The 27,959-nt window shown below is 42.7% G+C and overlaps 2 protein-coding genes across 6 annotated transcripts; one reads left to right on the top strand and one right to left on the bottom strand.

The window, feature by feature from the left end:
* Positions 1-40: 40 nt before the first annotated feature.
* Positions 41-26,148, bottom strand: TK2 (thymidine kinase 2). Of its 5 annotated transcripts, none has more exons than XM_081335776.1 (10): positions 25,829-26,136; positions 24,051-24,088; positions 22,521-22,595; positions 21,703-21,756; positions 20,620-20,709; positions 19,718-19,791; positions 17,775-17,863; positions 16,625-16,704; positions 16,035-16,115; positions 41-297 (listed from the first exon to the last, which is right to left on the bottom strand). In XM_081335776.1, exons 1-10 carry the CDS (start codon positions 25,986-25,988, stop codon positions 262-264), a joined length of 777 nt encoding a protein of 258 aa, XP_081191902.1. In that variant the 5' UTR covers positions 25,989-26,136; the 3' UTR covers positions 41-261. The 5 variants fall into 5 exon arrangements, with proteins under 5 accessions (XP_081191902.1, XP_081191905.1, XP_081191903.1 ...); XM_081335779.1 differs by lacking the exon at positions 41-297 and adding an exon at positions 14,113-14,776 and having other exon boundaries at positions 25,825-26,148; XM_081335777.1 differs by lacking the exon at positions 41-297 and adding an exon at positions 14,113-15,414.
* Positions 2,445-9,350, top strand: LOC308672921 (uncharacterized protein; the record flags this gene model as incomplete). Its single annotated transcript, XM_081336214.1, has 3 exons — positions 2,445-2,470; positions 3,897-4,497; positions 6,039-9,350. 3 exons carry the CDS (start codon positions 2,445-2,447, stop codon positions 7,386-7,388), a joined length of 1,977 nt encoding a protein of 658 aa, XP_081192340.1. The 3' UTR covers positions 7,389-9,350.
* Positions 26,149-27,959: the final 1,811 nt, after the last annotated feature.

The following is a 27,959-nucleotide window of genomic DNA, read 5'->3' as shown; positions in this document are numbered from 1 at the left end:
TTCACAATGACCATGATGATGATGATTCAATTTATGTACCAAAATAGGATTCTCCAACTTATAATTGACCACAGATTTCTTGAAGTGTTTCAGATCATTGATTTGTTTATGAGAATACGATTTCTTCTGAGCTGTAATTCTGAATTCTAGAAATTAGTTTGCTGATCTCCTTCTGTGTTTTTGCAAGCAAGGGAGCAAAAGAATTCTTTTGCTGGGCGTCTAGGATTTTAAACCTCTGCTTTGGTTCTCGATGGGTTGCTGCTATATCGTTGTTTTGCTGCTGCTGTTGTTTTTGTCCTACAAAACATTAGAGAATTTTAACTTCAGTGTTTGAGCAGCTTTTACAGAGCAGTTGGGGTGGAGCAGGTTCAATCTGATGCTGCAAGTCATTAAAAAGAAAGAAAGACAGCCTGGAGAGCAACATCTGAAAATTCCAAATGTAAACCTGCTTTTAAAAAAGTCTTATTATTTTCAATCGTTTTTCATTCCTTGTTGATTTTATTCATTTGCATTATATGATTTTTTTTCCTGAGACCCCCGTGGTTTTCCCCTAAATATATTCCCACAGCAGCAACCCTATGAAAATGATTGGGGTGAGGTTGATTAGTCTAGCGTTACTCTGCCAGCTCTTGAGTCAAGGCGGGATTTGTCTGAGTGTCTCCTCAAACCAAATGTCTCAATCAGTGTTTCTCAACTTTGGCAATATGTGGACTTCAGTATACAGGTAGACCTCAACGTACGACCTCAACTGAGCCCAAAATTTAGGCTGCTAAGTGAGACATTGGTTAAGTGAGTTTTGCCCCATTTTAAGACTTTTCTTGCCACATTTGTTAACTGGATCACTGCAGTTGTTAAATTAAATTGGGAAACTTATCAAGGAGAGAAGCAACCTAGAACTAAGGAGAAACTTCCTGACAGTTAGAGCAATTAATCAGTGGAACAACCTGCCTCCAGAAGCTGTGGGTGCTCCCACGTTGGAAGTTTTTAAGAAGAGACTGGAGAGCCATTTGTCTGAAATGGTCTTGGGTTTCCTGCCTGAGCAGAGGGTTGGACTAGATGACCTCCAAGGTCCCTTCCAACTCTATTTTTATTATTATTATTAGGGTTATTGTTGTTGTTATTATTATTATTATTATTATTATTATTATTATTATTATTATTATTATTATTATTATCATTGTAACACGGTTGTTAAATGAACCTGGTTACCTTATTGAAAGTCACAAAAGGGAATCCCGTGACCGTGAGCTACTGCAGCCGTCATAAATGTGAATCAATTGTTAAGCATCTGAATATAAATCACGTGATCACGGGGCAATGATCACAAGTGTGAAATATGGTCATAGGTCCCTTTTATCAGTGCTGCTGTAAGTTTGAACAGTCGTTAAGTGAACAGCATGCTGGCTGGGGAATTCTGGGAGTTGAAGTCCATCCATCTTTCTTTTTTTTTAATAAATTCTTATTTTACTAGGAAAGTTAAAATACAACTTTTGGGGGGGGAGAGAAAAAAAGAAATATTACAAAAACAAAAAGCTAAATAAAACATTTTAAAAATGTGCATTGGAAAAGAAAAAGGATGAAGGCATGTATACATACATTGTCCCCCCCAGCTGAGTTCTGAAAAGTATATTGCAGCAATAACAATTTCCCTCCTTGTGAAACACACCCACAATTTGTAAACTTCTACAAGTCTGTTTGCAGCCAAGTTGATCTTTCATCTACCTACTGTATTTAAAAAGTAGTTAACAGGTAAACTAACCACCAAAGTTAAAACTTCAAAACCCTCTGTTAAATAATCTATCACAGGTAGTCCTCTACTTAAGGAGCACAAAATTTCTGTTGCTATGTGAGTGAGATATTTGTTAAGTGAGTTCTGCCTCATTTTATGACCTTTCTCGCCACATTTGTCAAATGAATCAGTGCAGTTGTCCAATTAGTAACAGGGTCGTTAAGTGGATCCAGCTCCCCATTGACTTGGCTTGTCAGAAGGTGGCAAAAGTGACCCTACGCACTGCGACCACCATAAATATGAGCCAGTTCCAAGCCTCTGAATTTGGACCAATGGTCTTAAGTTTGGATCACATGACCAACGGCCTGAAGTGTGAAAAATGGTCATAAGCCACTTTTTTTAGCGCCGTTGTAACTTTGGACAACCACTAAACAAGCTGTTGTAAGTTGAGGACTACCTGTGTTGTATTTAACTTGTAGAAGGTCTACATCGGCTTCTTATCGACCACAAATCACTACCGCCCTTGCCTCTGATCCATCCAGGATCAAATATCCTTGCTTGATTCGGAATCGTAAAACTTTTCTTTAAGGTTTTGATTTGGACCTTGCCCAACAATTGCGTCTATCCCCCAGAGTCATACGGGAAGTCCATCCATCTTAATGTTGCCCAGTTGAGAAACACTAGTCTCGCCCGTTACAATGGCACTGCATTTCCCATGGATGTCCCGTTCTTCCTCTACGGGTAAACCTTGGCTTAAGACCACAGTTGAAATCAGAAACCCTGTTGCTAAGCAAGATGGTTGGTAAATTGAGTCCAAACTGATTCTGTGACCTTATTTCCCACGGTTGTTCGGCAAATCACGGCTGTTGTTAAGCAAATTTATATACCGCCCTGAGTCCTCAGGGAAAGGGCGGTATATAAATGCAATAAAATAAATAAATAAATAAATAAATCACTTGGACACTAAGCGAAACTGGCTTCTCCCTTGTCAGAAGCTGGATGGGAAGGTCGGAAATGGCAATCATATGACTCTGGGATGTTGCAGCCATCATAAACACAAGTCGGTATTTTGACCATGTGATCTTGGAAATGCTGCAACATTTGTGAGTGGGAGACTGCTCGTAAGTCGGTTTTTCGGTGCCCTTGTAACTTTGAACAGTCGGTAATGAATGGTTGTAAGTCAAGGACTATCTGTACATTGTAGCAAGAATAGAATATGGCTTGTTTTCCTCTGTTTGTCTTTTAGCAACCTTTAGAAATGTAGCAACAAAAAGGTGGCATTTGCCTCTGGATGTAGAAGGCTAAATATTGTAAAAGCATGGGATTCCATTCACAATTAAATGCAAAAACAAAAGACACCCATCTGTGATGATTATTTTATGCAGCATAATAAAAAGGGAATTGGCACTAATTAAATGATGGATATTTGTATAATGTTTCCAAAGAGAAAAGCAACAAAAATACACGGAAAGCTTTTACAGCATGCATTAAAACCAGCCTCTTTGGAGCTAGAAATACACTAACAGTTTAAATTTACATGGAATAACCCGTCAAATTTTAAATACTGCATGATTCCTTGTTGGGAACACGTTATCTAAGATGATCAAAGGCCTGGAGACTAAACCATATGAAGAACAGCTGCAGGACTTGGGTTCGGAATAATTTGTTGCCGTTATTTCAAACGTTTGTAAGGGGTGCAAGAATATATCAGAAGCATTCTAGAGGCGCGGGGTCAGTGGCGTAGCGTGGGTTGTCAGCACCCGGGGCAAGGCAAGTAATTTGTGCCCCCTAACCCGTGGATTTTAACACTGGAGTCTCTTCCACTAGATTAAAGAAACCCTTACCCCCTAAGCACATGTATTGTTTGTTATGAAAATACTGATGTAATTAAAGTAAAATGCATCTAATGCACCCCCCCCAGATGTTACACCCGGTGCGGCCGCCCCCCCCCTGCACCCCCCACGCTACGCCACTGCGCGGGGTATTAGAAGAGGTTGGGAGCCGCTGTCTTAAAGCATCATCTCGAACTCACAGTCCATAAAATAAGAGCAACCATCACCTTGGCGGCGCTTCTGGAACTAACTGATCACCAGCCAGCCTTTGAACTCGGATACCCAAAGCGGAACTCCGCTCCCCTTTTCCCTTCGGTTTCACTTTCGCTTTGCAGTCCCGCCCACTTCCCGGCTCCAGGCGAGCCCGAAACGAAAACGACGACGGCTCAAAGCGTTGGATCGCCCTTGAGCGACAGCCAGGACAGCCACTGGCATCGCGGGCAAGGGCAGGGCCAGGCCAATGGCGGCCTGGAGCGCCTCCCTCTCCGCCCCGGCAAGCCAAAAGAAGCCAAGCCGCTTCCGCGTCCCGCGAGTCGGAAAAAAAGCCAGGCTGACCGTCCGTCGGTCCTGAAAAGCTCAAGCGCGGCGCGAGGGAAAGGAAGGGAAGTGCCCGGAAGGGCGGCGGGCTCCAGAATGAAGAGCTTCCCGTCTTTGGAAGTTTTGCAAGACTACCTGGCTTTCTACCGGGCTAACTGGACGGAAGGGAAGCTTCGCCTTTGCAACGAAGCGCCGCTGAAGCGCCGCGCTGGGGGCCTGCGGGTGGCCCCGGCGGGCGCGTGGGAGGCGGGCGCGATCGCGGAGAGCTGCTGGAGGACGCGGGGCCAGCGGGAGGCGAGCGCCGTCCTCCGCCAGCTGATCCAGGCCTTGGGCTACCTGGAGCTGCTGTGCGTCAACCTTTTCCTCTCGCCCTGGAGGAAGGAGATCAAGTCGCTGAAGGTAGCGGAGGGGGGAAGGAGGAGGCAGGCTCGCCTTGGGGGAAGAAGGGAGGTCCCCGGGGGGGTTTGGCCCCTGGCACGTCCGGATGGAAGCGGTTGGCCTCGAGGGGGGGTGGGGGCGTGGGGGGGCTTTGCTCCAGGATCCCGAGGTAGAGGAGGTTGAAAACAAAAATCCTTCCTCCGATTCTTCCAACTTAAGCCAGGGGTGGGCAACCTGGGCTCTTTTATGACTCGTGGACTTCAAGTCCCATGCTGGCTCAGGAGGTCTGGGAGTTGAAGTCCACAAAGAGCCGAGGTTGCCTACCCCTGTCCTAAGCAGATAAGACATGGCTGGGTTGAAAGAGAGAGAGGCCCCGAGGCTCTTCCGTGGTGAAGCAGCAGGTTCTCCCCAGCCTTAGTCCAACTCTCTAGCCAGCATTCAAGCTGCTTTAATTTTAATGTTGGTTTAGGGCAAGGGTAGACAACCTCGGCTCTTTTATGACTCATGGACTTCAACTCCCAGAAGGAATTCTGGGAGTTGAAGTCCATGAGTCATAAAAGAGCCGAAGTTGCCTACCCCTGGTAAGGTTTACCCTGTCTTCACTGGCAGGGACCCTACAGAGTGTAAACACAGTTAAAAATGCTATTAGTAAAAGTACTCAACATGAAACCTGTGCAGGAGCATTGTCCATCCAGTTCTTCTGAAGTAGCTGTTGTGTTCTTGAGACGCCTCATAATGTGAAGAGGGGTTTGGAAGCATTCGCAAAAGATGCAACCGTTTGTGGTCAATCCTGATATTCCTTATACCAGACTTTGGGAGCCTTCTGATGATTGCAGCTCCTGCTGTCCTCATTCATCTCCCTCCACCCAGACCCAAGGAGGTGGATGTCTGGCAGATCTAGAGGACACCCGGTTGGTCTGTTCTCTCAAACCATCTGGAATTTTAATTTTTCCTCGGTTAGATTTATCCCGCTTTTTCATGGAACTTCAAGGTGACATACTTTTGCTCCCAGTTCTAGATCCGGCTTTCAATTCTGCCTTTCCATTTATAGCATCCAAGGTAGTCAACTTCACCTTCCAATTTAATTCATCCAATACCAACCCTCTGAGGGAAGCTGGGTGGAGAATGTTCCCACCCAATCTGCACACACCTGGTGTCCTCCAAATTTGTTAGACGGAAACACCAATAATCTCATATAGGTGCTCAGAAAGCCAGACTATTCCAGTCTTGCTTCCACTAAATCCTATTGAGATAATGTGTCGTGTCTTTTAAAGATACTCAGATCTGCTACTCATTTTGCCAGATTCCTGTTCAATGATAGATATCCCAAGGGCCAGATTTTGCTAACTACATCTCAGGTAAAGAGATAACAGAGGGTATACAATGGAGGTTCAGTGGGAAGGAAGCCAATATGCCAGTCAGGGTGAGTCCTTAATCTGTTGCTTGAAGTCTGAATTCTTCTGTTGACTGTATCCACAAAGATCTTCAACCCATAATTTCACAGAATAGTAATACTATATCCATGCTGATGTCTCCTAATGCTCTTTTCTCATTCTTTTTAGACTTTTACAGGGAACTTTGTCTACTATGTAAAGTCCATTCTTCCAGAAAGTGTAGTACAGCAACTGCTGTCAGAAATTGGCTATGTTGCCACTACCGCCACTGAATATTCACTGGTCCGAAAACTAAACAAGGAAGAAATGGAGAAAACTGCATTTGAAATATTCCTTGCGAGAATTGAATGCGAAAACCTCCTTGAAATTGCAGGGGACATGAAAGACAGCGACCTTGCTGATATCCTAAAGAAGAGAGCCCAGAAACATTGTCTTCCTTGTGTTGGCCTAGATATAAATCAGGATCGCTCACAAACAAAAGAGATGACCACTGAAGAAAGCAACGGGACACCAAATCCTGGAATGGCCTACTTAAGCCACAACCAGAGTGCCTTCACAGAGGACAAGCTAGAGCATGGCAACAACTTTGGTCTCCAATGCATTGCAACAGAGAGTCAGGCATTTGCTTCCAAACAGACTCCTGAGCAGGACAAGAACCAAAACCAAGCAGAAGATACCTCAACACATTCCTGCATCAGAAGCACGGACAGTGAGGACTTTCTGATTAAATACAGTGACATTGTCATTGGACAAAAGCCTCTCCACTTCCCTACCTCTTCTTCCTCGAGAGCAACCAATGAGGAGGAGACCTGGCTTACAGAAGCAAGGCTGGGCCTATCAACCTGTGGGGGAGAATCCCTCCCTCTTCTGCCTTCTGATGAAAGTGGTCCTCAAGCCTTAGCCATCCTCAATGATTCTACTACGGCAAGCAAAGCTCCGTACAATTACCAGACTCAAGACTCTTGTCAAACCATGGCTGAGCCAAAAATCTGTGATGCAGTGAAGCGTCTGAGTAGTCATGGGTCAGATACAATTGATGAACCCAGAGAACTGAAAGGCAGCATGGTGCAGCAGTCATGTGAGTCCTCCTTGATGTTAGATAAGCCGAAGAACAAGGAAGACTACATAGAGAAGTTAATGTATCCTGTGGAAGAAACAGCACGACCAGAGTCTGCAAGAAGCCACAGAGTTTCTGAAGAACTTTATCATCCCGAGATGAAATCTGCAAACCTATCCTGTAGAGACAATTACAACGTGGACCTTTATTCGTCAGATCGCTTCAACAATATCGCTGGGTGCAGAAATCCCACACTTGGCCCAGGTTACGGCAGATCTCTGGATGTCCCAATTCTAACCTGTCCCATTCCCACCGAGGCTCAGTACTGTGGTGACATTCCAGCAGGCATTCGGCATAGACGAGAGAGATGTCCTCTCCATCCCTCTTTGGTGGATACTCATGTAGTGCATATGAACGAACCTAGCCTAGAAGGTTATGTCGTTATTAACCAAGATAACTGAAAAGTAAGCTCCCTGGGAGCTTTGGGACTACTAAGTCCAAATTTACTGAGTTGAAGCTACAAGAAGATTGGTCACGTGGTCTCTTAACAACATTGGGGTGTCCACCAGATCCACATGCTTCTCATCAAGGGGTAAAATCTTGCAAGAGATGATTGTGGGATGTTTCATAGCACTTCAGGTGTGCTCGGCTAAGTTCTCATGAGATGTTTAGCATCTTCTTACTGTGAGATCATTGAAAGAACATCATACTTTTAAGGGCTGGGGGGAGGGGGAAAAAGTCACCATTCCTTCAATTTCCAATGGCCTTTTCCATCCACTTATGCAGTTCCAACGTCTCCTCAGGGTCTCCCCCTCTCTGCTCATGACTTAAGTGTTGGCAGGCATGCTAGAGAAGAGTACCTACGTTGGGGAGAACACAAGTGCCCCCTTTTTTTCCTCTTCTATGCCATTCCTAAGTGCCTGAAAGTTGTCCAGGATAAAGAACTAGGACTAAGAAACTGTACAGATAAGGAATGTTTTGGTGAAGTTTCTCCAAGCCTTTCCTGTTCTTTCCACGCAGTTCAGATTTAATTAAAACAAATGTTAGTTGTAAACTTTAAAATACACGATTACATGTAGTCCTCATTTAGCAAAGAGAATTGGAATCGGCAACTTGGTGGTTAAGCAGTCATCCAAAGAAACTACCATTCCTTATGATCTTACTTCAGCTTTCCTTTGCTTTACAAACCAGAAGTTCATAAATGTGTTATTTTTTCACAACTGTGAATGGTCTCTGTCCTAGGCAGACGCTAAACAAGAACTACCTCTACAAGAAAGTTGAGTTATCTGGATCCTGAATGCTGTCAGTCCATAGTTCGCTGTTCCATAAACGCATGAATCGTGTTAAAATGTTAAATACGATTACTTTTAACATAGGAAATATATCCAGAAACAGAATATCAAGTGGTTTGCTTAGCTCCAAATTTGCTCTTGGTTGGTTCATTGTTGTATCTTTCTGTTAGATTCTTTGCAATATAGCAGGTTGATTAGACAAGATGGCAAATGCAAGCTGCTTCTATGCTGAAATATAACCAAAAATAATTTGATAGAAAACAATTCAAGAATGTTAGTATGTTTTAAGAAAGATTTTGGACTCGACAAGAAAGGGGGAAGCATGAAAATGAGGGAAAAATAATTTATTTTGAATCCCACATGGAAAAGCCATTTGGATCCCAAATATGTTGGGCGATGCTAAATTTCTTCTATCTCCTTTTGATTTTCTTCTTCTCATTTAGTTTCTTCCAGACTTGTGGATAAACATTTTGTCCTATCCATGGTCAGACAACTAGAATTCATAAAAGTCTATTCAAAAATGTAATGACGCTCAGAATATGGATTGTTATATGTTATGCCTAAAAAGCCACGGTACAATTGCTTTGGAATATATTTGTTCTGCTTGAAAATTACTCTTTCTGGAATTAAAAAAAATATATTCTTGATTTGTCTTTGTAACATTATCCTACCGTCACATTCCAAATTGTAAGCTATCTTCTTTTCTTGGGGCTGCTTAAACAAACCAAGCCAGTTTGGTGTAGTGGTTTAAGGCACCAGGCTAGAAACCGGGAGGGGGAGTTCTAGTCCAATCTTAAGCATGAAGCCAGCCAGGTGACCTTGGGCCAGTCACTCTGTCTTAGCCCTAGGAAGGAAGCAATGGCAAACCATTTCTGAAAAACTTTGCCAAGAAAACTGCAGAGGCAAATCCAATACTCAACATTGACTTGAGGGCATGTACAAAGATGTACAGACATACAGACACAACTCATTACACAAGGGTTGGAAGAACATCCTGTAGGAGTAGCATAGTTTTCTGTTTCAGGGTCTGAACTGAACATATAATACCAAAGTCTTTCTGTAGGCTTGTGTGAAGAGTCCACTGCCAGGTGCATTTTTTTTTATCTAGTCCTAAAAGATCATTTGTGAATCTTAAAAAGTTATTTCTGACTTCCGGTGGCGGCGCGGCGCCGAAGATAGCCGTTTCGGGCTGTCCGCTTCACAGCTGTTTTTCCACCTAAAACAGCGCCGATCAGCTGTTTAGGTGGATTTGAAGCCCCCTCCTCGGGAGAAGAGGAGGGGGTGAGGCCCCAGGTAGGGGTTGAGTTCTCCGGGGCCGCCTGAGGTGAAAGCTTGGGCGGCTGAAGGATTGAACTCCCCCATAGCCTGGGTTGCTCCCAGCTGCTTAGCGTCTCTGCTCCGGGATTTTTGGAGCGGAGCCAGGCGTTTGCGACCACCCCTGCCAGAAGGAAAGACTTTGGAGTAAAAGGAGCAGGCAGAGCGGTACAGGAGGTTAAGGTGAAGAGGACTTTTATTCTTACTCTCTAGCTTAATGGACTTTATAAACTTAAAGTGAAAGTGCGCAACAAGTGAAAGTGAAGAAAGATGGCGGCTAAATCTTCCTCTAAAGTTCTTCGGAGTGCGGGAACTTCCCCGGTGCAACAGACATCGTTGCAAGCTCTGCTTCCTCCTGCATCTCCTGTGGCATTGACGCTTAAGGACTTACAAGATGCCTTTGCAAAGCAATCCCAGGTAATGTCAGAAATGCTGGATGATAAGATGGTAAAGTTGGAGGAGAAACTGGAGAAATTGGAGGAGAGGATGGAAGAGAAGTTTAACGAGAAGTTTAGTGCAATGAGGGTAGACATCTTGTCTACAGTGGGAAGCGTGGCTGAATGTGTGCAATGTTTGGAAGAAAAAATGGAGGATCTTAGTCAAAAGAACACTATATTAGAAGTAAAGGTACTGGAGAATGAAAATTTAAGGGATAAAATGGACGGAGAATTGAGTCTTGTCCAGTATCATCAGATGCAGTACGCTATTAGAATCAGGGGCTTAAAAGAGAATCCTAAAGAAGACCTAAAGCAGCTGATTTCTGAGGCTTTGGAAGCAGTATTGGGCCAGCCAGCATCTGAAATAGAGGGATGTATGGATAAAGTTTTTTGTGTAAATTCATGGATTGCAAGGCAGAGGAAGTTACCTAGAGATGTGGTGGTCTATTTTACAAAGAGAGCAACTAGAGATGAAGTTATTCAAGCTGCTTATGATATTAAAGTTGTGGTTGCTGAGCAAGAAGTGCTGGTTCTAAAAGAAATTCCTCCAAAGATTTTAAGGAGAAGGAAGGATTTTGCATTTCTCGTGCAGGAACTTAAGCAACGTGATATTAAGTTTAGATGGGAGATTCCAGTTGGATTGTTGGTGATGCACGAAGGTAAAAGATATCGTCTGGTTACTGTGACTCAGGCGCGTGATTTCTACAATAATGTTTTAAAAGCAACCCCTCTATCACTCCTGGAAGCTGCAAAGGGATCTGGAGAGGGAAAACCTCAAGAGGCTGAAGGTGGACAGACAGAGGAGAATGGTGCTGGAGGGGATCAAATTACAGCTTCATCGGCTGCTGCTGGAGAGCAGAGGTTGACGCGCGCCGCTGTAAAACGAGCAAGACAAGTACAAGAGCAAGACCAGCAGAAGTTTATGGAACTCTCAAAGCGTACTTATAGTGAAGCTGTGGGAGGAGCGCGGCCCAAAGAAAATATAGGGGCTATTAAAGATGTGCTCCAAAAGCTTCGGGATGCCACGCATGGTGACTAAATTTCTAACCTGGAATGTTAATGGATTAAACTCACCACAGAAGAGAAAGAAAGTTTTTCAATATTTAAAACAATTTAAGATTGATGTTATATGTTTGCAAGAAACGCATATTAGGGTTATGGACCAAAAGTATTTATCGAACTCAAGGTTGGGCACGCAATTTGTTGCTTCTGCGATGAATAAGAAAAATGGAGTGGTTGTCTATGTTAAAAGTACTCTAACAGCGGAATTAATTGAAGCAGATAAGCAAGGAAGATATGTTATGATAGATTTGTTGTTAGAAGGTAAAAAAACGCTCTTAGTTGGACTGTATGCTCCTAATCAACAACAAGCTGATTTTTTTAGTTCACTTCATACAAAGCTTACTCAATTGGATTACAAATCGTTTATTTTTATGGGGGACTGGAATGGTGTTTTGGATGTACAGATGGACAAGGCTGGTTCTTTTAAGCATGCTCCGAGTCATGCCAGATTGCCTAAATCTTTTTTTGAAATGAAGGATGACTTGGAATTGCGAGATATTTGGCGTGACATACACCTACATGAAAAGGATTATACTTTTTTTTCTGACAGACATCAATCTTTTTCTAGGATTGATTTTATTTTGCTGACTAATGATTTTTTTTCTAGGATTAAGAAGGTAAAGATTTGTGCAAGAACTATTTCGGACCATAGTCCAGTTTGGTTAGAGATCAATAAGGACAATAGGGATAGGCGCTCGTGGCGCGTGAATGAGAATTTGTTTAGAAAAATATGGGACTAAAAAGTTTCATTTAGCATTTGAATAAGTCTTCCTTTCTATTTTTTTTTTCTATATGAAATATTAGTATTGTCTGTAGTTATCTTATATGAGCTAGAGAGTGATAGATTTAAGAATTTATTGTTGGTAGCATATGGATGTTTATGATTGTTCTTTGTTTTTATACCCTGTACTTAGCTCTGGGAAGTCGGGGGGGGGGGGGAGGGGGGAAAGGGGGGGGAGGGGTAGGGAGGGATTGGTAGGGGAGGGGGAGGGGGGGATTGTTAAAGATAAAATGTATTTTAAAACTTTTCAATAAAAAATAAAATAAAAAAAAGTTATTTCAAAATTGCTTTCACTTTCACAACCAGAGTGAGGCCAACTATGGAGACTGAAAAGATTTTATGATCACCATATTTAATATTAGGTAGGAAAACCAGATTGGAATGCGGTGTTCCTGTTGTATTTTGACATAGATCAAATCACTGACAATAACTGTTAATATATTAAAAGATTTTTAATGTATAGTTACATATATTTTGCATCACTATGCAGCTCAATTAGAGAATAACTGAATCACACTTAATTTTCTACCAATAGCTTAACATAATTTAAATAAAAGATGCAATCAACTCTTCCATCTTAGAATTCTGTGTTCCAGGGAGAATAAGCTAACAGGTTGACAGTTATTTATTCTATTTGGACTAAAGAATGTGAGACAATAAGCCATGATGCATTTTTAATGAAGCAGTAAGGAAAGGAATGATAAAATACCTTGGAATCACATCTGTTGTTCTTACCCTGATAAACTGCAACCAAGAATTTCTTTCTAAAACATGCCAAATAGAAAATTCTACAGTCATTTGATATAATTGTTTGTATACTTTCCGGTAAGAAGTTGAGCAAAATCACCTTCTCTTCAATGCAAACATGTTACCTTCCAACCAATGTTCTATTTCACCCCCAAATCTTCCCCTCTCACTTAAGGACATTTTACTCCAAACTAGGTTAACAATTAAAGGCAGATCAAAAAATTGTGCCTGTACGCCATCATTTATCTACATCTCACGTAAGTCACTGATCCAGCATGACTGTTTCCGTAAACCCAAACTCTTAATTATCAAATAGAAAACTCTCTAATAAATAATTCCAAATGAACTGACTTGTAGGGAATATAAACCGGAGCTCTCAAACCAAGGGTGAAAGTTGGACCATATTCACTCTCATCCTGCCCAGACATGGCCATGGACATGATCCAGGCACTGGGGTCAACGAGTAAGTTTTTTGTGCTGACTGGGCTTGAGCTGCCTAAAAGCTCAGTGTGAAGACCCCTGGGATTTATCTGCCCCTGAAAGGAAAGGAAGAATGAGAGGCAAAAGGATCTGCATTGTGGCTGGGTTGCCTTGGCTGGTGCTCAAGAACAGGTCAGGGCCATCCAAAGTGGGCTCCTGGAATGAATTCTGACAACCACCCCAGCTTTGGGTGTCAACACGACACAGTCCATCTCCGTTTCCTGCTTTGTTTGTTTTATATAATTTATAAAATTTATGTGTTCCTGGATGGAAAATAACTGGACTATTCCATATTGCAGTGTTCCCCAAGCCCCAAGGATCGGGGCGATGCCATGAATGGATACCGACTGCAGCCCATTGGGAATCAGGCTGAGCAAATGGTGGACAAGCACACGAAGCTCCCTTTGCCGATGTATGGGATTAGGTTGCACTCACAAAACTATTCCCACCCCCCGTCCCGCTGACACGGATGCCGCCAGCCAGACTGCCAGTCCGCTGTCATATTGTATAAACTTTTTAGTATGCTTAAAGTATTAACTTTAAGTATTAACCGGGATACCTCAGGGACCACCTGCTGCCGGCATCAACTCCCCTCCGCCCTGTGCGTTCCCACAGAGAGGGCCTCCTCAGGGTGCCGCCAGTCAAGGAATGCCGACTGGTGGCCCCCAGGGGGAGGGCGTTCTCTGTGGGCGCTCCGGCATTATGGAACCAACTGCCGGTGGAGCTCCGGACGGCATCAGACCTCCGAACTTTCCGTCGTGGCCTGAAGACCCACCTATTTGAAATGGCTGGTCTGGCCTGACGGGGGATTATGGGTTTTAATTTGTCGTTTTAGATTTGTATTACTGTTTTTAACTGGGCATGGGTTTAATCTTTTTTAATTTTTGTATTGTCTTTTTTATATATGCCCTGTGAACCGCCCTGAGTCCCTACCAAGGAGAAGGGCGGTATACAAATTAAATAAAACTTGAAACTTGAAACACAAACGCAATAAGTACGTACTAGTACTAGTACAGGCCAATTGTTTTCTTTGTCCCCCTTCTATTAAAATTATTTTTTTTATAAAAAAAAAGATTTAAATGTGATTGTATTTGAGGCAGGCTCGTTCAGAAAGCAAGCCGTACATTTGCTAAGTCCGAAGAAACAGCATCTGTTGGCAGCAGAAAGAATTAAGTCAATAGCTACGCATTTCATTCCGATTCTCTTCCTATTTCTCCATCATTTGTGAATCTCTCGGGTCTTCACTAGCAACGTTAAGGGCTAGCTAAAAAAAAAAAAAGTAGAAGGGCTGCTGAAAGAGAAGAATTAGCCACACCTTATATGTGGGTGCTTACTCTTCAAGGGTAACAGTCCAAAAACAGAGAAGAGTGCAAGAATCCAATTCTTCTCAAGGCTAAACTGCAGTCTGGTTCTGGGTGGGTCATCCTGCATAGAAATGGTGTACCTTCTCAGCAATTCTGCAATTCCAGCACTTGGACCACTTTGGAAAGCTGCTCACAATGCCTTCAAGTTCCCAAGCCCACCAATTCAAGCTGCTTGCAGGAACCCACCTCCAACTCTCTCTAGCTTAGGCTGCCACCTGTGTACTACTTGTTGTTTCGGGCAACAGCGTTTTGTCCGTAGTAAGGAAGCTAATTCTACAGACGGCGTTGGGTGTTGTCCAGCATTAAGATTTGGTCCTGATTCTCTTCGTATTTCTCCATCATTTCCTGCAGGTCATCGTCGGCCTGCAGCACCTTAAAAAGACTCAAATGATCAAATGCTGAAGCACATCTCTGAAAAAAAATCTACACACGAGACAGCATCTAAGTCTGGAATTGAGATTGTGTATTAAACAAGCCAACGTTCAAATTTAGGATTTGTTCTTGGCTTACATACCCCGGCGTTTTTGGCATACATATGCTTGGCATTCTTTGTTCAGATGACACACAACTCTTTTCCTTTTGTTCAAGCAGACTACGTGCGCTAACAGACAACTCATTCACACTCACTCAATTAGAACCATTGGCTTAACAATGTTGCTTGGTTTTAGTATAACATGTAAACGCAATCAATTATAGTTCATATAATAAATTATGCTAAACATGGTAATATGTAAAGCCCAGCCAACATGTGTGATCTCCTCAATTAATAGTATTTTTGTAGTAATTTTATACAGGCATAAATATTGCAACACATAGGTGTGCACAGGTCAATTTTACACTTCTAACTCCAGCGCTACCATGTTTTACATCAGCCATCTGGTGTGGCAACCAACAACAATTGATCTTCAAGCTTTATAAAAGTCCTGGAAATAACTTAAATGGCTTTTGTAAAACTGAGCAGATCAGGCCCCTTATGAAGTTCAATGGGGGAGACAACTGAAGAGTAGGAGCTACATAGAAAAGAGTTCAAATGTGAGGTGATTGCTTGCACAAATCAATCTAGCACAAACAACATGAATTGCAATCAAATAATTCATATAATGGGATGTTTCTCCATGAACAGGCTGGAAGTTTAGCATCAACAGTTTGAACCATCAACACTCCTGAAGACCAGTCAGCAGAGGGAAGAATAAGGGGTAAATTGGGAAAGATCCAGGACCGCACAGACTATGCTGGTTTGGGACTCAACTAACGGACAGAGAAGTAAGTCAGGAAGATTTCAAACCATTAACAATAAGCCAAAACAGGCACATCCACAGGGATCAATTGCTTGGTCCTCTTAAGAAGAAAGGGGTCAATTTCCCCAGCCTGTCATATTTCCCAAGTTGCAGAAATCCACGCTGGTATCTGTCACAATACTATTAAAATGTCCTTCCCTCTTGCAGAAAGTTTATAAGTCAAAGAAGCCTTTGAAGACAGTTAATATTGAGACATGACAGGACGGAGAGCGAGACTTTTTTTAACAAACATAATAAAAGTTGTGCACTCTTTCAGATTACCCTTTTCCTGTTTGGGCCAAACCACCTTTCAAAATAATCATGAATATACATATATATATATATATACTTACAAGCACCGGAGAAGGGACTTTGAACAATGTTTGTTTAATGAGCCAGTCTTCATAAAGCTGATGAATAGCTTCTAAATATTCCTGTCCAGAAAAGAAGTAAAAAGGAGGATGATCAGCTTTCTTTTTTTTTAACAGAAGCAAAAAATACTTTTGATCGATCGTGATTTGCGTTCCTGTAGAAGCGAAAGGTAGGATAGTTGCAATAACAGCCGAATATCTGATGTAAGTTGCAACAGGGCAATCAGATTTGGGAGGAGGGGGGGCTGGGGAGTGACTCTGGACCTTGTTTATCCAGGACAGCTGTTTCCCCATCCCAGTTACTCAGCACTCAACACCTCTCCAGTCAGAGGTGCAATTGTAATCTTTTAATTGAGTAGCGTTGAGTAGTGTTTCTCAACGTCAGCAAGCTTTTAAGATGTGTGGACTTCAACTCCCATCATCTCTCTGATGACATTATGTATTCGTTGACATTTGATCTCCTGCCCCACTGGACGCTTATGACTGTCTTGTTAGGGGGTTGAAGGCTTTCGATTCTTCTTCTGACCAAGCAAGTCGTAACCTTCCAAAAAATTAAAAAGTCTTCTCCTTACCACGGGAATGACTTTTTCCTCTGCCCTGCACCTCCGCTTGAGTCTCTGGTAACACATGCCAGGAGAAGTCTGTAGATAAACTGCATTAAACCATCATAATTTGAAACTGTTAAGAAGGCAAGGGCAGTTTTAATCAGTACAGAAGTATTTTAACTGAGAAGCAGAGTTGATTTGGCCCTGAAAGAATTCCAAAATGGTTACAACAGTTGTAACAACAGCTACCCATTTGAAAACAAGCATTTCCCATTCAAAATGCTTGGCGTACTAACATAAATTGAATATTCTTGAAGATCCATCCAGTTTGTGAAAGCTCAGATCCCACTAGCGACAGATTTTTAACTATGGTTATAAAACCATGGATTTTAACAAATCAATGAGTTGGGGTTTTAAGTTTATGATGTAACGTGTGTTAAAATATATTACTTGTTAAAATGTTTTATTCAATGCCAAATTTAGATTATATTTGTAACTTGCTTTGGGGCCTTTTGGCTATAAATAAAATTGAATACAAAGCTCAGAGAAAAATTATACTGATAGGAATCTATTTGCTTCTCAGGGGGGAAAAAATCCCAAAGTGATAAACATTTCAAGTTAAAAAAAAAGTAGAATACATTCACGTAATCACCTATTAAGCATGCAATGCAAAAAATACTACTGAAGCCTTTACTGCCAACGTAGACTAAAGATGTCTAAGGAGATTCTCAGTCATCCAGGTCATTGTTGTCCCAAAAATGGTTTTCACGAGGCAACTGGACAAGAAGTAAGTCCAGTTGCCTTGTGAAAAAAATACTTTTGGGTAGACTAAAGATGAACTTATTCTAGATTTTAAACTATCAAAAGAAAAATAATAACTTAGAGCTAAAAACGTTAGCCTACCCGACACACACAAACGGACAAACACAAAAGCTTCTACTTTATTAAAAAAAAACACAGATTTCACATATGATTTCTCTCACCTACTTCCCCTCATATATGTTGAAAGTTCAACTCCCTTAATTCAGTGATTAAAGAATTGTGAAATACAAACTATCTGATTGGCGTCGTGTTGGAGAACCTTGTGTTGGTCTAAGACTCAGATTACCAAAGTTATCCCTAATGATCAGTAGCCACGAAACCTCCCCACCCCTGAAGCCTCAATAGAGGTGTTTACCTATCAGATCAACTGACACGTTCACGTTCTTGAGGATCCAGTCAAACCATTCCGTCAGGATGACGTAATCTACCTCTGGCATTTTCCCACTGCAACAAATACAGGAGAATGATCTGAGGAGGCACCCAGTGTTGGAACTCAAATGAAAAAGACTGCCAGCGGTTCAGCTACTCATCTTCATACTATCAGCCAGCAACTGCTAATCTTTCTCTTCACCCTCATCGCAAAATGATGTACACTGGCCCAATCTTCCTCTGAAATCACCAAGATCTCATAGCCCATGGTCAAAATCTCAACAGCTTTGAGGGCTCTTGCAGGGAGTCCTCATTTAAAGATGAGGTTAACTGGGGCCAGCAACTCCGTTAACGGTGCAGTGTGATGTCATGTGACTGCACCATCTTCTGACAGCAGCTGGGGCAGTCCGAACTGCCATTGTTAGGTGGATCCCGCACAATCACAGCATGGTATGGTCACGTGGCTGCCATTTGCAACTTCCTCCTGGCTTCCCCCTTGACTCTGCTTGAAGTTTGCTTTCTTCTGAGGGTCTTTTTTGTTTAGTTTCTGAGTCTAGCCCACCACTATGGAATTCTCTTCTCCAAGAACTAAGCAAGCATAACCTTGCTCAGCTTTTTCGCAGATAAGCCAACATTTGCTAAGTTCTACTACGACTGGACGATCAATATGGTCGCCCTCAACTCAAGCTCAACTAACGATACCTTCATAGAGGTACATTCCTGTCTTTTATTTCACAAAAGTGTAGGAAGTAATTCACCCCTTCCTTCTTCACAGCTTTCCAGTCTAACCAACAATCCTGGTATTTTCTAGTCGACTTCCATCCAAGTTGAAGGCTTTCCGATTTTACATCATTGGGAATCAATGAATCTATTTCCCCTCACTTCTGGATATTTCTACCTCAACCACTCTCTTTTTACAACCCTGTAATCCCTTAATTCAGGGTACAGTCTGGGCGACTGGATGGAGCTGAGCATTTACTAGCCAGATGCCCTTCCTGACGTCTATGTGGAGGTCACAGCAATTTTTTTTTCTTTGCGCCCTAGGAGAGAAACATTTGCCGCTACCTAGCATTGAACTCTCAACCTTCCAAATGGGAGATGAGTGTCTTCACCATTAGGCAATCACATTGCTGTATTTCTACCTCAACCACCATTGAGCCAAAACATTTTAATGTAACGTATCTGATCTGTTTTCAGTAATCATTCACTGAAACAATGTCAACATTTATATGAATCAGTTCAATGTTGCCTGGTTACCACACGTAAGCAAGGGCTGTATGCCGAAGAGCATATGAAGGTAAGTCATGCGCTTTCCCTAGCCTTCTCCTTCGAAGCTAAACCGAGCATAGAGCATATAACCATGGTTTGCTTATTCTAGTTCAGGTTTAAATGTAAAAGAACAAAATTAATTTCAAACAACTAGTGCACAGCTTCCACCCAACCCAACAATTAGCCAAGCTTTTAACATGTACCCAATACGCACATGCAAAAAAGCAGTAATGTAATTTCTCCAAAGTCATACACAAATAGCAATCAAACAAATACAGTAATTGCTACATCATCTTACTTCAGCAATTTGGATAAAAGAGAACCAGAAGGTAATTTTGTACCCATCACATCTGCACCTTTGCTCAAGAGACTCTGTAGCCAAGATGCCACCTTGTGGATTAACAAATTGCTTCTCCTTTTCCTCCCATATTTCAGAACAGAAATCTAGTTTGGCTGTATGTTTATTCTTTTCTTTAGAGTGCAAAAATAATGGGAAGATAAAATCGAAACTCTATTGCAAGATGAATAGCAGCAGCCAGCATGTCTTAGTCAGTCAGTGTGCAAACTGACAATTTGATGGTAATTTGGCTCTGTTCCTGAGCTATTTCAGAATGAATAAAATATGAAGCCACTCTCTTAATAGCACACTTTGTACCATACCTGCGATATAAGTTCTCCACAAAAATGTACTTTGCACTGTGAATTGACCTCTCCATCATTCTTATGGGAGAAATCTGTAAATTAAATGTCAAAAGCCATTCAGAAGAATGGATAGATGGGTGGACAGACAGACAGACAGATTGTTAGCTATTCAAGGGGATGTTCTGCAACATCCACTGGACTACAGATTCCTTGTGGAAAAAGGTTACCCCTTATTTATTCCCTTAAAGTTTATTTAACATCAGCAAGGCCGTTATGAAACCAGCAACCTTGTTAATTTTAATCCTACCTTTTGTTCAAGAACTGTATAATTCTCCCTACTCCAGGTTGACAACCCAAGGACGTAGGATGAAGTGAAAGTGACAGATCCAAAATCACCCATTTGGCATCCATGGCAGACTGGATTTGAACCAGGGTCCCCTTATTACCTTTCCAGAATCTTAACTATTAGGGCACACTGGCTCTCAATACAGGAAGTCTTCAACTTCAACAACAACTTCAACAACATTCGTTTACTGATTGTTCGAAGTTACAACCACACTGATAGAAGAGTTTGACCAGTTTTCACGCGACTGTTGCAGCAACCCCATGGTCACGTGATCAAAATTCGGACATCTGGCAACTGGCATTTATTTGTGATGGTTGCCATGTCCCGGGGTTGTGTGATCACCTTTGGTGACCTTCAGACAAGCGAAATCAAAAGGAAAGCCAGACTCACTTAACAACTGTGTGCTAACTTAACAACTGCAATGATTCGCTTATCAAGTGTGGCAAGAAAGGTCGGAAAGTGGGGCAAAATTAACAACTTTGGAAAACTTAGCTACAGAAATTCTGGAGTCGATTGTGGTTGTAAGTTGAGGACTGCCTGTATCAGGATTCTAATGCTACACTGTAAAACATACCATTGGTTTTGTATGCTGGTCCAACATAGTCAACTGCACGTAAGTCTGTAGTGTCAGCCCCCACCGGGCTGCATCTTGATACATTAAGCCCTGGCATTGGGGAGAAAACAATAAGACTATATTCAATGGAATTCAATGGAATGGAAGGGAAGGGGAGGGGAGGGGAGGGGAAGGGAGAGGAGACGAGACGAGACTTGTTGCAGTATTAGGTACATGAGCACATATAATTACAAATCCTCCAAATCCTGCTGCCGGGAACGAATTCCCATCGCCCAGTACGCTCACACAGAGAAGGCCTCCTCAGGGTACCGTCGGCTAGACAATGTCGGCTTGCGACCCCCAGGGGAAGAGCCTTCTCTGTGGGAGTGCCAGCCCTGTGGAACCAGCTCCCCCCTGAGCTTCGGATGACCCAAGATCTCCAGTCCTTTCGCCGCAGCCTCAAAACACTCCTTTTCCACCTGGCAGACCTGGACTGACAGAGATTTTAATTATGTTTACAATTTTAACCCTAATCTTTAATTTATTTCAATTTTTAATTTTAATTTACTGTACATAGACCTTTAATTTTTATTGTTGTTAGCCGCCCTGAGTCCCTCGGGAGATAGGGCGGGATATACCAGTAAGTCCCATTAATAAAATAAAATAAAATAAAAATTTAATTTCTTCTCCACAATGGGAAGGACTTACTAAGCATATTCAGTTCTCAATGGGACACTGGCCACCAAGGAATATTTGTGATTCATACCTTCCTCTGGGCCTAAATGTATTTTCACTTCAAAAGGACCAGCACTTACAACAGAGACCTAATATTTGGAAAAAGGAAGGCTTGAAAATTATTACCAAATGACAAAGAGGAAGTAGAACATATGCTGTCTTGGGATATCTTATTCTAGCGAATCATACAAACAACCTTACTGTAAGGAAACCTACTCGATAACTCATGAGCTTAGAGAATGAGTATGTTTCCTGGTGTTATATAAGGGTAGTTCAGTTTTTAATTTCTCACTATAACTCAAGGGCTTTCAAGCAGTTAAAACAATTAATGCACAAAGTAAGTTCAGGAGCTTCATCCTAGCAACTTACCAGAGGGTTATGTCCATGGACGTTCCTCCATTTAGATACCGGTTCTGTCAACACCTTGAAAGTTAAAAAAAAAAATCAGTGCAATACAGAAAATTTCAGTTTACTTCTCTGAAGCTAGAGAAACAACAGAGAAATGTGGAAGATTAGCAACTGGTACCCTCAGACAGATACTATGCAAGTATGTAAGCTTCTCTATGACTGACTGCTTTGCCAAGGACAAATTTTGCCCTTGAAAAGATTCTCCTGAGATTCTCTTATGCTCTTTCACTACTATGTGAAACCACTAGCCAATAAAATATACCAGCGGTTTTCAACCTGTGGTCGGCAGACCCTTGGGAGGCTGCAATGTCCTTACAGGGGGGTCCACCAAGGCTTGAAGAAATGTTATGATTTAAATCTTGCTTTAAGTTTTGGGTGTTTATGGCCACCAAAGGTATTTAAAGGTGGCGCACGGTGAAGAAAAGGTTGAGAACCACTGATTGGTGATCTTTTCATTGTGTCATTAGCTTCATTTTCATCCCTGCTTTGTGTTTCTTTCTAATTCTGCAATGTTTAAAGGAGTTTTGTCTTAACTTTTTTTGTTCATTCAATTAAAAAAAAACTAATTTCTTATTTTTGCCACACCTTTTTTTAACTTTCATGAACGTCCAGTCAGCCTTTTCAATTCTCCCACACTTATCTTGTAGAAAAGCTCAAGAGATTTAACACAAGGACAGGAATTTCACTAAATGTATGAACTGCAATCCTGATCCTACTTATTTACGTCTGCATGAAGCACACTTAGAATAGGAAAAACTCAAGAAAGCACAATGCATCACCTCAATGCCAGCATTTTTAGCAAAATAATCCAGGCAGGTTGTTTTTCCGCTAGCAATATTCCCCTCGATGCAGATCTGATGAAAACAGAAAGAAAGAAAACAAAATCCTGCTTAAGGCTGGTGCTTGATGAAATGACAGCAAGTAAACTCTCAATGGGGACACTCAAATTCAACACAAGTTAGGATTTGCTCTTCTCTCAATTTGGAAAAGACAGGAGTTTTTTCCCCCCTCTCTACATAAAACAACCCCCCTCCCAAATTCACGTTCTAAATCACCACATAATCATTGTCACATGGTTTAAGCCATCTTATAGGTATCTTTAAATATCTCCTTAAGCCCTCAGCTAAAAGAATATCATTTTCTACCATGCTCTAGAGAGCCCGGAATGGCCTTGAAGGAAATACAGGTAGTTCTTAACTTACAACCATTTATTTAGTGACCATTCAAAATTACAACAGCACTGGAAAAAGAGATTTATGACTGTTTTGACACTTACAACCACTGCACCATTCTCAGGGACAAGTGATCTCAATTCAGGCACTTGGCAACTGGCATGTATTTATGACAGCTGCACTGTCCCGTGGTTATGTGGTTACCATTTGTAACCTTCCAGAAATGGTTAAGAGCCATGCTGGCACAGCGGTTAGGATGCAGTACTGCAGGCTACTTCTGCTGACTGCCAACTGACAGCATTCGGCAGTTCGATCCTGACCGACTCAAGGTTGACTCAGCCTTCCAGCCTTCCGAGGTTGGTAAAATGAGGACCCAGACTGCTGGGGGCAAAACACTGACTCTGTAAACTGCTCAGAGAGAGCTGTAAAGCACTGTGAAGCAGTATATATGTCTAAGTGCTGTTGCTTCTGACAAGCAAAGTCAGTGCGAGAAGTCAGATTCCCTTAACAACTATGGCAAAAAAAATGGGGCAGAACTCACTTAACCACTGTCTCACTTAGCAAAGGAAATTTTGGACTCAATTGTGGTCACAATTCGAGAGCTATCTAGCCTCAGAAGCTGTTACAGAAATAAGAAGGGCAGGAACAGCCCTGGGAAAGGAGAAAGTGCTAGGAAAAGATTCAGGCTGCTTCCTTCCTGACACTTTGGGGTATATAAGAAAAAGGGAAAGAAAAATAAAACCAAACTTGTTTCTTACACCCTATCGATTCACAACCAATTCACAATCCAATTCTGTTATTATAGCCTACAGTACTTCAAGTTTTGTTCTACCCTGCTTGTGGAGTCAGGTTTCCCAGTCTGGATAAACTCAAAGAGCCAATACATCAAATATCAAGTAAAAAGGCAATGCAATCGTGTTCAGTTTTCCAGTCACTTTAATAAAGGTTTCAATACAGACTTTATATACTCTTCCCATCTGCACACTGTTATACCCCCAAGGCTTTTTAAAACCTACTACATATGTATTATTCCTCTCCTTTATGGGATCCCACAAAAAGATTTGCAAGTCTGCATTCAGAAATGCAGTGTTTTCATTATTGTCTCATTAATGCAGCATATGGGAGTTTCATACTTACAACTGTCTTCCTTTCTCCTCCGTTTGCCAGGTGCTTATCTTTAAAAGAAAACAAAGGCATTAAGCTGGAAGAGTAACTGGTGCTGGTAATACGTTGAAATATTAGTGGAACTACAAAGGAAAGGGCAATATAGTATTAAGGCTATTTTATGCAGAAATGTTGAAGACTATAGAAACAGCAATCATGGAAGAATGGGTTACGAGGATGGCAATGTGCAAAAATGGCTAAATTAACTTGTTTTAATTAAGTTAATTCTGACAGTCTAAACATGGATCCAGATACTGAAGAACTTGTTTAAGGAGAGAACTACAATTACTTTTATTAAAAAAACAACAACTGGAAACCACTTATGGACTTTTTGTTGCATATGGATAGAAATGAACTACTGATTTTTGAATGTATTGATTAAAATGATTTATGTGAAGAAAGGAACTATGACATGCAATATGGGAGGGAGGAAATGGCAATCACTATGTCTGCAACTGCTGCAAAGAACCAGATTTGCTTTGGATATTTTTTTTTCCTTGCTACTCGTTTTCCTTTTACCCTTTTGCTATTTCTTCTTCTATTTTTATGTAGTTTTTAAAATCTTTATAAAATCTTCTTTTAATATCAATTATTTAAAAGATGATGATCAAGGGTAGGAGGAGAGGAAGTTGAACAGCCTAGCTAGAATCCTGATCAACAGTACAGCTCAAGGCAGAACTGAATTGCAGGGCCTGTAGTCCAGGTCACCTGATTTGTTCTTTGCAAGTTTCACATGTCATAATAACAGATGGTTTGCTGGTAAATAGGATGTGCACCTGCAGCTAGTGCAAACAAGAATTAAAAGATATTTTGGCACAATATGTGGAAAAAGTTAAATTCTTTGCCCTTGCTGGGTAGAGAGGAGAAAAAATGTAAAAGCAGGATAGGGGTTGTGTGACTGCAGATTGCACAAACACACCTGCACAGCACTCATCCTCACCACACCGGATGCAGACAGAAGAGGTACAGGAAGAATGTGGGAAAGGCCAAGACTGTGTAACAGGACCGGGAGTCTCTTGCAAGCCCTTCTAGGATCAACTGACATATTTACCCAGGAAACAAGAACAGCCAAGATCGCAGACTATAGACTAGGCCCAGTCCCGTGTTATAGTCTGATATTGGCATCTTGTCTGCCACTCAACTCTTATTTCACAGGCCTGGTTTCATGCTGAGTCTTCATTAAGGCCAGACTTGTGACACTTTCAAGATTGACCATGACATAAGCTTTTGTGCATCATAAGCCACTTCATCAAAATCGAGTGATCACAAACATACACCACCACCCCTCCAAAAATGCAGAAACAATAAAGAAATGCCCCAAACTTTTCGTGGTCAAGAGTTAGAAATTTCAGCTTTCCGATTCAAGAGCACTGAAACACTCCATTCGTTCAGATAACGAATTAACTAGACCAGGGGTAGGCAACCTCGGCTCTTTTATAAGACTCCTGGACTTCAACTCCCAGAATTCCTGAGTCAGCATAGCTGACTCAGGAATTCTGGGAGTTGAAGTCCAGGAGTCCTAAAAGAGCCGAGGTTGCCTACCCCTGAACTAGACCCAGGCAATGTACACTTCTATTTCATTTCCACGTGATTTTAAGCATTTCCAAGCCACGGTCAACAAAGCAAAGGCGAACTCGGAGCCATCCTGGGACTCTTGCACCAGCCCAGAAATTTCACCAGCCCCAAGCTCCCTCCTTTCCCCCCCCCATCCCGGGAAGAACCCGAGCCGAGCCGAGCCAGGCCGGACCTACAAGAGACGTGCTGAGAAGACCCGGCCGTGGGGCCGCGTTGATCCCTCGGCGGCGCAGGGGGGCGAAGCTCCGAGAAGCCGCTTTTACAGCGGCGGGAAGCCGAGCCAAGCCCGGCCGCCCAGAGCCAGGGCCGGTGGCGGAGCGATTGCACCCACCACATCGCCCATGTCCGGACCTGCGTGACTCCCGCGGGAAACGGAGGGCGGGCCGCGCTGCAAAGGCAGGAAAGAGCAGCTGCCGGGCGGGCGGGCGAGGGGGGTCGGTGGGTGGGTGAGCCGCTTCCTTCCGCCGCTCGTCCCGGGCGCGAGTCCAGCAGCTGCGCTTTTGCAACGGGGAGAAAGGGCTGGCGCGCAGCCGCCCGGGTTCGCCAAAGGGATGCTGGGAGTTGTAGTTCAAGCCTTGTGGCCTGGAGGACGAGCAGAGGGGCCCGAGCCGAAAGGCCTTTTCCTTCCTCGGTCAGCTGCAGTGCGGGCGGGCGCAGTTCGGTTTTGGCACTTCGCAGCTAAGAAGAGACTGGACAGCCATTTGCCTGAAATGGTATAAGGTTTCCTGCCTGAGCAGGGGGTTGGACTAGATGACCTCCAAGGTCCCTTCCAACTTTATTATTATTATTATTATTATTATTATTATTATTATTATTATTATTATTATTATTATTATTATTAGCGCAGCACGCTAAGCGTGGCGAGGGTGCTTTTTTTTTTTTTTTTGACCTGGGCGAGCTCAGACCCGCTTGCACACCCCAAGGGTCAGGGTGTCATGGAAGCCCAGGGAAGAAAAAAAAAGTGAATTATATCAAGCGGGTTAGGGGAAGGCAGCAGTGGTGCCTTGGAGGCCAGAGCTGCTTTCTTTCAACCCGGCCTTCCTCAGGGGCGTTGACTCGGAAGGGATTAAAAGGAGAGTGTTAAAAGCAAACCAAGATGTTGGTGAAATAATACAACATAATCTGGGTTCACAAAGGTGCGGAAATCAAGCTAGTTGCAATTATAGCTTAAAGGTAAAGGTTCCCCCCGCACATGCGTTTCCGACTCTAGGGGCCGGTGCTCATCTCTGTTTCAAAGCCGAAGAGCCAGCGCTTGTCCGAGGACGTCTCCGTGGTCATGTGGCCGGCATGACTAGACGCCAAAGGCGCACGGAACGCTGTTACCTTCCCACCGGAGTGGTCCCTATCTTTCTACTTGCATTTTTACGTGCTTTCGAACTGTTAGGTTGGCAGAAGCTGGGACAAGTAACAGGCGCTCACTCTGTTACGTGGCATTCGGGATTCGACCCGCCAAATTGCCAACCTTCTGATCGACAAGCTCAGCGTCCTAACCCACCTTACTATAATGGATTTGCAGAGAACAAAAAATCGGAATAACTGGATGAGGAAATGTTGCGAACACGAACTCGCATCCTTATGGCCATAATTTCGACTGTTGCAACACACACTCTGGAGCTCAGAAGCTCTGACTCGCACACAAGGTAATGGCCAAACTATTAGTATCCCACAGTTGTGGGATAATGCCACGTCGTGGTCACTGCACTGGTTCCCAGGCCCCTCCGGGCCCAATTAAAAATACAAGTGATCAAAACACACCAGAATGGGTCTGCAGCCTGCCAAGCAGCTTTCTGCAATCTACTAGCATTTTTGGAAAACCAATTCATTATCATCAAATGTCACCACTGGCTAACTTTTCAGAGCCACTTCTGCCCCTGAAAGACATTCTGCAAAGCACCTCAAGGCCTCGCCCAGGATGCCAGCTCCGTCACTGCCTCTGCATTGTTAGCCACCAAACAGCTGATTGCCTTGCCAGGTCTCCCATTGTGGCCTGCAATTAATTCTCATGTATCAACGTGGCCTTTTCACTCTATGAGTGGTCCCAGCTTGCCCTCCAGCAACATATTATATTAGGATTTTTGCCATCTGCCAGGAGCATTGGGAGGAGGACTTGCATAATTGCCCACTTTCTTCCATTTCCATGGAAACCAGGGCAAGAAATAATGGAAATAAATTACAGAGGTTAAGGGGGGGGGGAATCCTGACAGCAGAAACAGTAAGAACAGTGGAACATGTCTGAGGATTTTGAAAAAAAGGCCAGACAGCCCTTTCTCAAGATCAATGACTTGGTTTTCCTCTGCACTGCAGAGG

This window comes from Vipera berus (assembly GCF_964194415.1).
Source record: "Vipera berus genome assembly, chromosome: 10".
Taxonomy (NCBI): Eukaryota; Metazoa; Chordata; class Lepidosauria; order Squamata; family Viperidae; genus Vipera; species Vipera berus.
The sequence above is the reverse complement of the archived record's forward strand: the minus strand, read 5'-3'. Positions and strand labels throughout refer to the sequence as shown.